At 37.7% G+C, this 15,053-nt stretch overlaps 1 protein-coding gene across 1 annotated transcript; it reads left to right on the top strand.

Moving 5' to 3' along the window:
• The first annotated feature begins 240 nt into the window (after window positions 1–240).
• melk (maternal embryonic leucine zipper kinase) lies at window positions 241–12,729 on the top strand. The gene is made up of 18 exons (XM_057332184.1): window positions 241–394; window positions 2,721–2,802; window positions 2,940–3,025; window positions 3,117–3,233; window positions 3,314–3,457; window positions 3,552–3,620; window positions 3,849–3,941; window positions 4,040–4,138; window positions 4,452–4,520; window positions 4,601–4,699; window positions 4,905–4,991; window positions 8,805–8,933; window positions 9,381–9,533; window positions 10,234–10,501; window positions 10,851–10,956; window positions 11,723–11,882; window positions 12,050–12,153; window positions 12,254–12,729. The coding sequence occupies exons 2-18, from the start codon at window positions 2,739–2,741 to the stop codon at window positions 12,435–12,437; spliced, it is 2,031 nt and encodes a 676-aa protein (XP_057188167.1). The 5' UTR covers window positions 241–394; window positions 2,721–2,738; the 3' UTR covers window positions 12,438–12,729.
• Window positions 12,730–15,053: the final 2,324 nt, after the last annotated feature.

A 15,053-nucleotide genomic window follows, 5' to 3' on the forward strand; every position in this document is an offset into this window, starting at 1 on the left:
CAAATAAAATCATATGTAAATAAAATATATCAAATACAAAAATGTAGCGTATAATGTATATAAGCATTACAGGTTTTTTCTATTTCTATTTTCTATTCATTTGCTAATAATTCCTCGCGTTCCTACTTTAAAAAATCACCCCTACTCGTTTGTGTAAAGAGACTTTTACTTTAACAGGAAACCGGAAGTTCGACGTAGCAACTGGGAAATTCAAATTTCAAAACATGTCTGAATGGAGGTTGTTTCGACAGCTTTAATTTAATGCGGGTTTGCAGACATAGAAACAGAAAACTTGAACGAATTCAGTTTTATTTTAGTATATCCAATATTTTTATCGCGTTTGTATTTAGTTTTTTCCATTGTTTTAAAGTTAATAAACGCCGGAGAACTGCTGGTGAGTAACGTTATGTTGTTTATTTAACGTTACCATCTTAGTTACAACATGTCTTTTCCCCAATGGCTTTCATTGTCTACGACTGTATTTTACAGCTTTTAGTTAAGGATGATTATAAAGGGTACAGTAGTCCATGAATATTAGAGTAGCGATGTGTAAGTCTTTTCACCATACCAGGTTTAAATTAGGGGTGGGCGATATAGCTTCAAAACTATATCATATTTCAAGAACATTTGCGGTAATGATATTAATGGCAATATAGAAAAAAATGGAACAATGTTTTGGTGATTGCAGCTGGCATGCAGCAGTATTTATTAGTGTTCCAGGTATATTAAGGTTATTAAAATATTACTATTTAACGGTTCAGCGAGCGTAAAAACTTTTTGCGAATTAAGGGTTTTTAATTCGAAATTTGGCGTTTCCATCACTCGTTTCTGATGCGAAACTTCAAAATGCGAACTAAACCAGAGTGATGGAACCCGCTTACTGACTAGACATATGTGATACAGTCTGGGAAAACCCGTCGGATGTCGCGCTGGGACACCAAACAAAGTAAACCACATAACATGAAGAATGAAGGAGTATCAATGCACATTTCCCGCCAGTCCTGTGTAAACTACGGCATGCAAAGTTTTTTCATGTTTTCGTGAGATGAAAGAGCTCCCCGTCTGTAGCACCGGGAGTTATCCGATCGCAAAACATACAAGGGATGATCAAAAGTCCAGACACTATGCACATGATAAACAACGTAAAACTTGCTTCACTGCTTATTGGTTGTTGTCCGTAATGTTTGCTATAGTTTCCTTGTGTAGTGATAACGGCAGAGCTCTCATTCTTTAAGTGTGCCCTGCACCATTTTAATTACTTTCGTTGTATTCAAACGGTTTTGTACAGTATTTTTATAGACTCAAGCACCGCAAGTACAGCGTGATGACGTCACCAACATACTAATTACCACGTAAAGCCACCTTGCACCATAGTGACGGGTAATAATAGATTATGACGGATTTTTTACGAACCTGTCAGTCAAAATGACGCACAATAAAAAAAGTCTAGCGCAACCTCTGGTGTGTACGTGTGAAAATGCGTGTGCTGCAGTCAGACAGAGGTGAGTAGCCTATAGGCCCGTCAGTTAAACAGAGTGGATGTAGCCGCGGATGATGAGAGAAGATGAAAAGAACGGTTGACAACTTTTTTGTGAATAATGTTAAGTTAAGGCCTGATCCGTCCGAAAATCATAAGCAATGCTCTGACACGGAGCCATCAACCTCCCAGGTTATGTCAAGCCCTGGTCCATTTATCTTGAGATGTTTTAATTTTAAATTTCAGTTCAGTGAAGCACTTTAAGCACCAACACTTTTTCAGTAAGTTACCTTTCTTGTAGAATTGTGCTTCAAATAAAGAACTTTATGTTGATCAGATTGTTAGTTAATCATTTATAAGTCAATTTTGCCTATATGGACAGCGATTTAAAAAAAAAGTGAACTGGTAAAACTGCGGCGTTAAATATGATGCGGTCAAACATTTGGGTGCACCTAACTTTTGTGCTGGTGCACCTAAGAAAAAACGTTAGTAGCACCAGTGCAACCAGTGCAAAAAGTTAGTCTAGAGCCCTGTAAATATTAATATAAAATTCCCTAAGACTGAAACAAAAGACAAAAAGTGGACAACTGCTTTTATTTGAAAACATTAACTGCAGAAAAAAAAGTAACCATTAGTTCTCTTTGTCATGCACCAAGCCTACTTTACACTAGTTAACGATTCTTTAACCTTCAAACTTTTCTGGTATAGTTTTTATTTAATAAACTAATAATAGATGTTCTTCTAGAGCAACCCAGAGAAATATTCTTAATAGCCACATGTCTAACAGGTCTCAAGACAGAAAGCATTCAGACAGCAGTCTGATTCAAACAATATGCTTTTCTTCCTATAATTTACACATTCATAAATACTGTAGATACAGAAAGACAGTACTGTACTGTATTTTAACTGTGAGCAGCGTGCAGCTGAAGAAGTTCAACCAGTGGAAATTATTTATGATTTATCGGCTATAATATATCGGCCTAAAAAACACTAAAAATGACCATTTATCGGCCGATACCGCCGATAATTTATCGTGCATCCCTAGTTTAAATAATACGTGACGTTATAATGATATCCTGAATAAAGATTAAACTTACCAACTATATTTGGCAATTTAATCTTAAACTCTACACTCTGTTTTGATGATTTCTTCAATGTTGCAAACATGTGACACAGGCTTCTTGATCGTTGGTCTTAAACAAATAATAAATATATCTGATATATTATGCTGTTTCGGTGACAGGCGCCAGTGGCCATCGGTATGCCTGCAGATAATACCTCTGAACTTCTCAAGCACTATGAGGTTTACGAAACCATTGGTTCAGGTATTGTCTCATGCTTATGTTTTGTGATTGATTGCTGCCTATATTGTGTGTATAAGAGAAATTTGGAAGATGTCTTCATATTTTTCAAGACTAAATGTTTAGTCTGTTTATGTGAAGTTTTTTTTTCTCACCCACAGGTGGGTTTGCCAAGGTCAAACTTGGCAGACACTTACTGACAGGAGAGAAAGTGGCCATCAAAATCATGGAAAAGAAAGATCTAGGGGTAAGACGTTCGCTTTATCGTAATAAAAGCAACATCTTTGCATGAATACATAGACTGATGTTTGATTTGTAAGTGTGTGATCTATGTCTAGGATGACCTGCCACGAGTTAAGATAGAAATTGAAGCAATGAAGAACCTCAGTCATCAACAAGTGTGTCGTCTCTATCATATCATTGAGACTTCAACCAAGATCTATATGGTGCTTGAGGTATGTTTTACCCTGGCTGTGACTCTAGAGTTTAAAGTGGATTGCTCTTCACATGTATCTCGCTTTCTTTACTCTCTTAGTACTGTCCTGGTGGAGAACTGTTTGATTACATTATTGCCAAAGATCGATTATCAGAGGAGGAGACCCGGGTCTTTTTCCGTCAGATCATCTCTGCGTTGGCCTACGTTCATAGCCAAGGCTATGCTCACAGGGACCTCAAGCCAGTTAGTCAAACAGAACATTTGATTATGAATAGCTTATGAGTTCTCACATTTAGTTGGGTTTGGTGATATAAAAAAAGTTTTGATCTGATCTTAGGAAAACCTACTGATTGATGAAGATCATAACCTAAAACTCATAGACTTCGGGCTCTGTGCCAAACCCAAGGTGTGTATGTGTCTGCTTTGACTACTACTTGCATTTACATTAAATATACGTGTTCATAATAAATCATCAAATTCATTATATTGGCATTGCTATTACCATGCTTTATTACATTTTGTTACCTAAAAGTAATATAGAAGTCATGTAAATATGTTTCCCTTAGTATTAACATTTTAAAGAAATCTGTTGGTTTGTGTGGCATTGTTAATGTTCATGTTGCTTTGGTTTTAGGGTGGCTTGGGCTATGAACTGATGACCTGCTGCGGCAGTCCAGCATACGCAGCACCAGAGCTCATTCAGGGCAAGGCGTACATTGGCTCTGAGGTCAGTGTGCACCGCGTGTTTCTACGGTTATGTTTCAGTAGCTCATTTTAACGGAATTACACATTAAGCCCTGTATTTCTTGTTTGTTTGTGCTGTAGGCTGATGTGTGGAGTATGGGTGTGTTGCTCTACGCTTTGCTGTGTGGTTATCTGCCATTTGATGATGACAATTGTATGGTTCTCTACAGAAAAATCACAGTAAGTTGCATCATGTGAAGACTCACCGCTTCGTGTTGATAAAAGCTTTTTGCTGTAATGGGCATTTATGACATATTTGTAATGTTTTGTTGATGTTTATTGAGCAACTTTGCATGTTCCAAAATGTCTTTTTTCTATCATTTACTAGATTAGTTATAAATGCAGTTTAATCTAAATCAGCATCCATATTTACCATTCATTTTTACAAGCCTGTTTGTCCAATAGTTAATGAATTCGGTGCCCATTTGTCTGGAAACAGGTAATAACGTTTTGTTTTATGTGAGCTCAGCATCATATGCTTGTATGTTGACAGAGAGGAAAATACAGTCACCCGAACTGGCTTTCACCTGGAAGCATTCTACTTCTGAACCAGATGATGCAGGTACTGTGCATGATCTGTGTGTTCGAATGTGTTTTTAAAGACAATGCAATTTCACTGCGGTTCATTCTCTTCACCTGCAGGTGGACCCAAAGAGGCGTTTGTCAGTGAAACAGTTGCTTGATCACCCCTGGGTTATGAAGGGCTACGGCACACCAGTGGAGTGGCACAGTAAACATCCAGTAAGATAAGCCCTGTTATTATCTTTGTAACATTTTTACACCTTCCGAGTTATGTGTACCTGATGAATGAAGTAGATACTGCTTGTTTATTGATAGCTTATTGAAATTGAATAATGTTTATTTCTGGCTGTTCTTCTTGATTACCTGACATTAGCCCTTTAACTTTCTAAACGCCTGTATAATTTCCTTTTGTTGTTGTATACAGTTAGGTCACATCGATGATGACTGCATCACTGAAATGGCAGTGGCTTTCAAACAGTCCAGACAACGCACAATCCAAATCGTGTCAGAGGTAGAGAAACCAGATTTTGCTGGTATTGTTTCATCATGTAAAAAGACAATTAAAGGGGTCATATGGCGCGAACACGTGTTTTTCTGTGTCTTTGTGTGTTATAAGTTGCCCATGCATGCATTAGACATGTAAAATTGCAAAAATGAAAGTGTCGGAACAAAAGATGCATTCTATCTAAAAGCGAATGGTCACCCAGACCTGCCTGAAACGCCTCGTGTAACCACACCCCCACAAATCTACGTCAGTTCGTGGTATGAGTTGACTAAGACCGCCCAAATGTATACGCAAATAAGGTGGGCGTACCTGTCGGCACAATTGCTTTGGAATCTGATGTTTCAAATAGGGTAAGAGGCGTTACATTTCCGTCACACGCTTCCAGTATTCGACAAATCATTACGCACTGGTTAACTGGCCAATCATGAGATTTGAGATGAGCTTTGTTAAAAATCTGGGCGTTTCAGAGAGGCGGGGCAAAGAGGAGATACAAACATGCACGGTATGTGGAAAAAACAGCGTTTTTAACCTTAAATCATGTATACACATTGCATTACATCTAAAACAATAGATAATATTCGTTTTTAGCCCTGTCATATGACTCCTTTAATATATAACCTTTATTTATAATACTGGGTGGTTATATTATTTTGATTCTTTTATCAATTGCTTCCATTGTTATCCCTAATACGCATGTCGCTTTACATTTAGTCATTTAGCAGACACTTTTATCCAAGCAACTTACAAATGAGGTAAACCATAGAAGTGCAGTAAAAACTTGTCTCATATAGCCCACCAACGTATACAAAGCTACGTTTTTTTTAAGGATAGAAAGTGTAGAAAAGAAATAGAAGTCAGTACTAATCGGTCAGGTGCTGACAGAAGAGATATGTTTTCAGACGATTCTTAAAGATGGCTATAGATTCTGCTGATCTTGTAGCAGCGGGCAGATCATTCCACAAATCCAGAGAAGATACGGGAGAGTGATTTTTTTCCCTTTATTGTTCGTTTGCAGAGCACAGGGATCTCGCGGGTATGTAATTGGCTGTATTAGCGAGTGAAGATAATGGGGGTGGCGCAGAGGTGTAAAGAGTACCTGAAAACCATACTTAAGTAAAAGTACAGATACCTTGCAGTGAAAATTACTCCATTACAAGTTACAAGTCACCAATTCCAAAACGACTTGAGTAAAAGTCTTCGAGTATCTGATTTTAACAGTACTTGAGTATTTTACTCATACTGAATGTAGGCTCAAAGCAGCACTAGTCCTCAACACTTAAGAGACACATCAGTGAAAAACTAGAAACAGTTGATTTGTGAGGTGAGCAATCGCATTTATTTTCTTAAATCATAATAAGACTGAACACCTCAAAATTGCAACAAATCATGGTCGACACCATAACCTACGTCATTACAAACACCCTAAGTCTCATTTAAGCTCAAGTGCTCATAAGTAAACCAAAGTCCTTCAAAAAGGTCTCTTCAATATAACAGATAAATAAAATAATGTTAAGTAGAATTAAAAAGTCAAAGCCTTTTTGCACTGGACATGCTGGTTTGGGCCTCATCGCCAGCTGCAGTCATGTCCTCATTTCACATACACTGTTAGCCCTTACCTGCCATTTCTACAGTAATATATTGGCAACACTGTTGCCTGCTAGTTACTGTAGGTGTTTTACAGTAAACTACTGCAATGGCTGTTTGAAGATACATTATTAAAGAATCTATTAACGCACTTAAGTCACACAGTCTTAGATGAACAAGTGTAAATAACAGATGAACACAATAAATCTGTCAAGATTTCACCAGAGGAGAATTAAACACAAACATCAATAACATCTTCACATATTACAGACACCACTTTCACTTTATTTCTGTCATCTGTGTAAGATCTTATTGAGATTTAACTCTAGTTCATAGTGGTTCAATTATGTTTTAAGTCACCATTATGGCGATCAGTGTTTGCTTTGGTTGGACTCTTTGACTTTCTTGTAGCTTTAAAATGTACACTTATACAATAACACTGAAAGGGACTTTACAGGAACCGCAACTTTATGTTTGCTTAGTAACTGAAGATACATCTGAAAGAATTCAATCATTAAATAATAATAATATAGCATTTAAGATTTATTAAGATATGTTTGGTAAAGTGATTACATGTTATAATGGAAAGATCTCTGTCAGAAAATCTTTCTTTGCAATTGAGACACAGTTAGACACTTGACATACAAACCTCATCAATGGTGACAAACAATCATGAATGAGTTTTGTACTATGTACCCAGCATGCATTGCAGCATGAAGCTGTTCAGTTGATTGTCACCATTGTTGAGATTCATATGTGGATTGTTCATTTCTCTGTGTCCGACTCATTCTATAGGTTAATATTTTGTCTATATAGTGTGAGAGCACTTTTGAAAATTGAAATACTATACATTCTTTTTACTGGTTTACATCACTTCATGGCAATAGTCCCACCACATGGTCAAATTTTGAGCAAACATGTTTAGAGCACATTTAGGAAGAGTTAGTTTTAAAAATAAGAGCTTTTGTAGATGTGTGACCTACAGCAACTAGCTGGCAACAGTGTTGCCAATATATTACTGTAGAAATAGCGGGTAAGGGCTAACCGTGTATAAACCGCCAGCGATTGACATCTACCTGATACTGCACTCATATTCATATAAAGAAGACATGTTGACAAGTTTTTGTAAATTAGGGCAAAATCCACAAGATTGTAGTACCTTCATTACCCTGTAATTGGCAATATTAATTATAAGATAGGTGTCATGCAAAATGTAATGTGTAATTGCATTAGTCATTACAAATGTAGTGGAGTAAAGAGTACATATACTTGTTCAAAAATGTAGTTAAGTAGAGAGTAAAAGTTGCTAATATCTTTAATACTCAGTACAACTACAAAGTAGCCAAAAAGATACTTAAGTAAAGTAACTAAGTACATTTACTCCAATACTTTACACCACTGGGGTGGCGAACCAGTGGTGGTCATGTAGGCCAAGAGCAGAGCTTTGAATTTGATGCGAGCTACTATAGGGAGCCAATGCAAACTAATGAAGAGAGGAGTGACGTGCGCTCTCTTCGGTTCATTGAAGACCACTCTTGCCGCTGCATTCTGGATCATCTGTAGAGGTTTGGTTGCGCAAGCTGGGAGTCCAGCCAGTAGCGCTTTGAAATAGTCCAGTCTGGACAGGACAAGAGCCTGGACTAGGACTTGCGTAGCAAGCTTGGACAGGAAAGGTCTAATTTTCCTAATGTAGAGGAGGAATCTACAGGACCGGGTGGTGCTGGCAACACGATCCATGATTAAGCTGATCATCGATTACCACGCCCAGGTTTCTGGTGTAAGGTGTAATGGTTGATGAGCCCAGTTGAATGGAGAGGTTGTGATGAATCTTTGGGTCGGCCGGGATTACACGAAGTTCTGTTCTTGCAAGGTTCAGCTGCAGGTGATGGTCATTCATCCAGAGTGAAATGTCACTCAGGCATGCTGAGATGCGTGCAGAAACAGTCAGAATACAAGTGTCTGCTAAATGTCAACGTAAATATGCAGATAAAAATTTAAGAGTTTTTTATGAATTACATTTTAGTACTGGAATTGTAATAATTGGCTAAGTAACAGCATTAAGTAGCTGTTTTGAAATCGATTAATAGTTATGGCCACTAGGTGTCAGTAGATGCCAGTCCATCGGCCATAGCCACTTACCTTTATACACTGAGATGTGACTTAGTACAATTCTCTATTATAAGACTTTATTTTAAATGTCTCACAGATAAATGTTTATTTTGTGTGTTTCTTTAGTGGAAGTATGACCACATGACAGCAACCTATCTTTTACTGCTGACTAAAAAGCGTCAAGGTCGTCCTGTGCGTCTGAGAGCAGAGTGCCCTGTTCTTGACCCCACCTATTCACCTTTACAGGACATACAAGTGAGTGTACTTGTGTTTTACACAACTGTTTTCCTAGTTTGTTTTTGTCAGAAAAAAACAGTGTTCTTTGACCTTTTGAAAAAGTATTTTTTTCACACATTTGCAGTAAATGGTGGTAATCTGCCATTTTCAAAAAAGTGAAAACGTCAACTACAAATATTGACTGTTATTGTGAGAATATGGACATGTGCTATGAAATATTTCCAAAATGTCTTTATGTATTTTTGGTCCCCCACACATACTCATAGGTACTTGCACAATGTCCAACGCAAGTTTTAAAAATCTCATGGTTCCTCTATATTCTAAGTCATATGCTAATGAAGCTTGTGCTGTTTTTTTATTATTATCACTGTCGTCACCATCTGGTTTTGATGTTTTAAAGGAATGTTGTGTAGTTTACAGGAGAATCACCGTGTGTGTGTGTGCGTGTGTGTTTGTGTGTCTCAGCTGAAGAAGTGTCTACGCTTCAATGAGGATGATGATGGCGTTCACCCAATGGTGCTGGGCTCTATGGTCTTCCCCCCTGATTGCTATGCTGACGAGAACTCCTGGACCCCTCTCACACCCAGGAACACACACACCACAAACACTCCACGCATGGTTAGCCACCCTGTTCTCTTTATTTGTCTGCTTTTTCTATCTGTCCAGTGCTGCTTTTAAGCTCGAAATCGCTCTCCTTTTTAAATCCAAAGTGACATACACGGCACCAATTGAAGAAATAGTCACCCTGGGGTTAAAGTAATAGTTCACCCAAAAATAAGAATTCTTTCATCGTTTACACACCCTCTTGTCATTTCCAACCTGTATGACTTTCTTTCTTCCACAGAACACAAAAGAAGATATTTTGAAGAATGTTGTTGATTGGCCCCCATTTATTTGCATTGGTTTTGTGTCCATACAATAGAAATGAATAGGGGCCAGTGCTGTTCAGTTACCAACTTTCTTCAAAATATCTACTTTTGTGTTCCGCAGAAATGTTTTGGGTGAACTATCACTTTAAGTGTCTTAGGGGTGCAATATTTATAAAGCTGGATTGTGGTAATGGAAAACCTGAAAATATCAGAAAATGCTTAAGTAAATATTCCAAGATTAACGAATGGTTCTAAAGGAGTGGTAATCTGTATCAAGTATTTTTTTCATCATTCTTAATCTTATCCAGTGATAATGAAAGACTTAAAGATAAAATTCTGTTATCATTTATTCACACTCATGCCATTCCAAACCTGTGTGTGCATTTTCAGTTCAGTGCCTTCTGTTTAGCATTTAGTTTTATACTAAATTATATAAAACTCTTATTTAGATTCTCACCTCTGTCACATCTGAGAAGAGGCGGAATGAAACTGGTCACTCCCCCTACATGGACCAAGGAAGGCCCCGCCCACAGAAGCCGGAGAAACGTGAGAGGACCAAAGAAAATAAAGAAAATCTTGCTGTCACTAGTGCAGACGGAGATATTTTTGCTCTGCCTGCTCCTCGAACTCCAGTGTCTGGTAGAAAGGCCGCCCGAGTCAACAGAACCTTAGCAACAACACCCAATAACAACATTACAAACAATGACACAAACAGAGGTGAGCTGAATCAATTAAACACAGAGTACCATTAGTGCAATTAGTGCTTTTTTTGGTGTGCCGTAGAGTATCTATACAGTAGTTTGATTCACTTTGAGCAAAATGAGTGTGTGTTTGTGTGCCTTGGGAAAAGTATTCATGTCCCAACATACACTGCGGTCACCTCGTTACTGTCACACAGCACCTCGTGCACTGGAACGGACAGCAGCACACAAGGGACGGAGCGTGTGTGTGCGTGTTTAAGATGACTCCCGAAGCGCGTACTGACAGGTGTACGTGTCACTGTTCCCTGTGCTGCCGGCAGCGTTTACCATGTAGTGACATGTGTTTGTGTTCTGTGTGTGTGCAGGAGCGGCCAGCGCCTCTAAAGATGCGTCCCGCAGGAGAGAGATGGACCAACAGCAAAGCAGCCATCAGGGAGAGCTGGAGATCCTGGCCTTTAGCCCTGAGAGGAGGTAGAGACAGTTAGTGTGTGTTGAAAATGAATTATGGGATTTTAAAACGAAGTGTATAAGTTCAAACAAATTTACTTGTTTTAGTCTACCTTCCCTGGCTTACGTTTATTTTTCTGTTCATGAATCTGGGTGCAGAAGTATTTTAACATTGGAAAAAGACACATTTCGGCTTCAAATCCTTTTTATTTCATAGCCCTGAAAGGGACAGTTTACCCAAAAATGAAAATTCTGTCATCATTTACTCACCCACCCTCAAGTTGTTCCAAATCAGAATACATTTCTGTTCTGATAAACAGAGAGATGGATATTTGGAAGAATGCTTGTAACCAAACAGTTCTTGGACCCCATTGACTACAATAGTGGGGGAAATGACAATGGTAGTCAAATGTGTCCCAGAACTGTTTGCTTTCCTACATTCTTCAAAATATCTTCACAGAACAAAGAAATGTATAAAGCAAATTTTCATATGGTAGTCAATGGTGGCCGAAAACTGTTTGGTTACAAGCATTCTTCCAAATATTTTCTCTGTGTTCATCAGAACAAAGAAATGTATACAGATTTGGAACAACTTGAGGGTGAGTAAATGAAGAGAGAATTTTCATTTTTGGATGAACTGTTCCTTTTAGTGTTCAATCAGAAATAAATAATAAGTCATTTTTAAAGTTATAGAAGCACATCAGTACTGCAACAAAAATAAGTTATTCAGGGATGCTATTGATGCCATTGATTCACTGGTGCCATTCTGAACTGTACTTCACGCTTCCAGGTCTCGATCACTGGACCTGGCAGGCTGTCAGATGGACAGTGGGCAGAAGCGGAAGGGTGGGAAAGTGTTTGGCAGTCTGGAAAGAGGCTTAGATAAAGTCATCACAATGCTCACCCCCAGCAAGAAGAGAGGACCACGAGACGGGCCACGCAAAATTAAGGTTTCAGCCGTGTTACTTTCACATCTGCATTTTGATTCTATTCTTTGTCCTTTTTGCTCTGCAGGAAGTGTCTTGATGATACGCCTTTATATGGCTGTCGTTGGTACTTTGAAGACTCTTCCTACTTGGATACATCTAATTTTATAACTTGAAATCACGTTTTTCAGGCTCAATACAACGTGACACTCACCAGTCACACCGATGCTGATCAAGTGCTCAATCAGATTCTCACCATCTTACCGGAGAAAAACGTAGACTTCATTCAGAAAGGGTAAGTTCAGTTATATATACACATTTGGCAACCCCTATACATATTAATCAGAACAGAAAGTTATTTCTGAGGTATTGCGATGTCTGATTTTTGTTGGTAGCTATACTCTGAAGTGCCACACACAGTCGGACTTTGGGAAGATGACCATGCAGTTTGAGTTGGAGGTGTGTATGCTGCAGAAGCCAGAGGTAGTCGGTATCCGTCGGCAACGGCTCAAAGGCGACGCCTGGGTGTACAAACACCTGGTAGAGCACATCCTGTCCACCTCCAGCATCTCATGTTAAATTGATCGGTGACGTCTGTCCAGTTGACCTTCATTTCACTACTTATGATCATGTTCATCATTTTACCACTTCTCACCCAGTATTATTTGTCTTGCAAAAATGTTTTGGTCAGTTGAAACTAAACTCAGATGATGGAATATGATAGAATTGTGCATTAATTAATACTTGTTACCTCCGTTTTTGTTTTAGTGTCTGTCATGTTTTATTTGTTTTAGCTTGTAAAAAGATCTTAATCTGTTACTGTGTTCAAGGTGTCTGTCATTTTTGTTCATGTTTACTTCTGTAATATTGATGCCTGTTTGAATTTTAGAAAAATAAATCTTTTTTATAGCTTTTGTGAGTGTATCAGTTACAGATGTCATGTTTGATAAACATCAATAATACATTAAATTAAACTAAAACTTTCCTTTATTTAGCTTTACTAACAGATCTAATTATCCAATTTAACTGCTCAAATTAAGATGAACACAGAGTTTTTTTGCATTTAAAAAAAAAATACAGTCCACAAATAGGACCCAACATGTTGACGTCATGCCAATGACCACTTAAGCAAAACGATATTTATGAGAGAAAACAATTCATATTTCGAGCTCATTTAGCTACATTGGAACCAAACAAACACATTTTGCTAAAATCAAATATGGCCGCACATCAAATCTTTTTGGTTCTTGTATGCTCCATGAGCAGTTGTTTTTGATAAAACACGTTGATGGCTAATTGTGTAAATGTGCTTTATAGAGCTTAAACGTATGTGTAGATAACATGTTTATTCAATGTAGGTATAAAAGTGACCGATATTTATTCAGCTGTGAAAAAGAAGTCATACAGAATGGAACGAGGATGAGTAAATAATGAGAGAATTTTCAATTTTGGGTGAACTAGTCCTTTACTTGGTTCAAATCCATATTCCATAATATGAAAACTTTGCAATCATTGAGACTATATATTGAGAGTTTACATGCCATAGGCTACATTAATTTATTGTAACAGAAAAGGTGACGTAAAAGGAGAACTGTAACAGAACCTAAAATATACACTTTACCGTTTACATTTATGTACATACTAACCTAAACGCTTGACAATCAACAGTATACAATTATTTGGAAAAACTAAAATGATGATTTTGAAAATAAAATGATCTCTTAGGTTAAACTTGAAAGTAAAATGGTTGAAATTCCTCTATTGTAAACCCCTCCCATCATTTTATGGTATGTGTAGGTCTGTGAAATCAATATGTCACATGCTGGTAAGATCATGTATTATCTTGCTTTAACTGTTCTATTATGATTGAAGTGGGATCAACCTGTGTGTCAGTCCTACTGTGCCTATCAGCATAACAATAGCTATTAGTGTGACAGATATGAGTGCTTACATAGTTAACATCAGGTGAAGTGTGTGTGTGCTGGTTGGATGTTAATGGGAAGGTAATATGGGTGTGAACTCACCCCCCACCACTGATAATGACTCCTGCTGTGTGTTTTAGAGAGGGGGGGCAAGGGCCAGCTGCAGGAACAGACGCTAGCTGTCATCCCTCTCACGTCTCCTTAAACCGTCTCTTCTACTCTGTGTTTTTCCACACGCCCTTTATGTCTGTCTGTCTTTATTTTGTTTTATTAACTTCTGCCCCCTTCCAGCACTATAGACGTTTCAGCGGCAACAACATAAATAAACGTTTAATACAATAAATATACAATGAAACATTAATATAAGTTAATATTAATATAAAGTAAACATAAAATAAATTGTAAACTTCGGGCCAGGTGTGTGCATCTGATGAAACCGCATATGTACTTTCAATGGTTTTCCATCAATTTCATATTAAAGCCGCAATGTGTAACTTTAGCCTCTGTCATCACCTCTGTTTGAAACATAAAACTGCATGTTACTTTACATACTTCTCTATTTTTCCATCTGTAAAAATGTACTGACGTAACTGACATTTCCCGCCAACAGTTTACGTACTTGTTCATGTACTTGCTGATTTTTGTTTATTTTTACCCCAAAAAAGTTATGGATTGCAGCTTTGAGCATCTCTATCTATTTTCACATTCCAAATGTTGGATTATTTGATGGTTAGTTGACTTAAAGTCCCCATGAAATCAAAATGGCACCTGATTAATTTTAAGTAAACATTACTAGTTTTGTGGTAAACCGTTAATCTGTAATCTTCAATTTTGGTCTAAAAATGTACTTCCGCTTTGGAATGGTGATACTTCTCTAATGGCATTATTTCGATTTTCCGTTTCACTTAGAAATATGTTATAATACTGAAGTCGATAACAACTTTTGGTTCACCCTGACTTTAACGCTAGCTCTGCTGTAAAAGACTGATTAAACTTGCATAAGGTGGTTTGTTATTCTTAGCTTCTCTAAAAAATTGCTTTGGCTAATTCGTATGAATTCTTACAATGTGAATCATACAAACGTTTAGTAGAAAAAGCTATACAGAAGCCCCACCCCCTGAATTTAAAGTGATACTCCACCCAAAAATAAAAATTCTGTCATGCATTACTCCCCCTGCAAGTTGTTCCAAACCTGTATAAATTTCTTTGTTCGGTTAAACACAAAGAAAGATATTTGGAAAAATGTTAGCAACTGACATTTCTGGGACGTCAT

This window comes from Triplophysa rosa, linkage group LG4, assembly GCF_024868665.1.
Source record: "Triplophysa rosa linkage group LG4, Trosa_1v2, whole genome shotgun sequence".
NCBI classification, from domain to species: domain Eukaryota; kingdom Metazoa; phylum Chordata; class Actinopteri; order Cypriniformes; family Nemacheilidae; genus Triplophysa; species Triplophysa rosa.

Excerpts from the sequence above, each read along its gene's own strand:
- melk (XM_057332184.1), top strand. The coding sequence starts at position 2,739 with ATGCCTGCAGATAATACCTCTGAACTTCTCAAGCACTATGAGGTTTAC. Across the intron at positions 3,458-3,551 it reads CTCACAGGGACCTCAAGCCA|GAAAACCTACTGATTGATGA; the intron begins GTTAGTCAAACA and ends ATCTGATCTTAG. Across the intron at positions 3,942-4,039 it reads AGGCGTACATTGGCTCTGAG|GCTGATGTGTGGAGTATGGG; the intron begins GTCAGTGTGCAC and ends TTTGTGCTGTAG.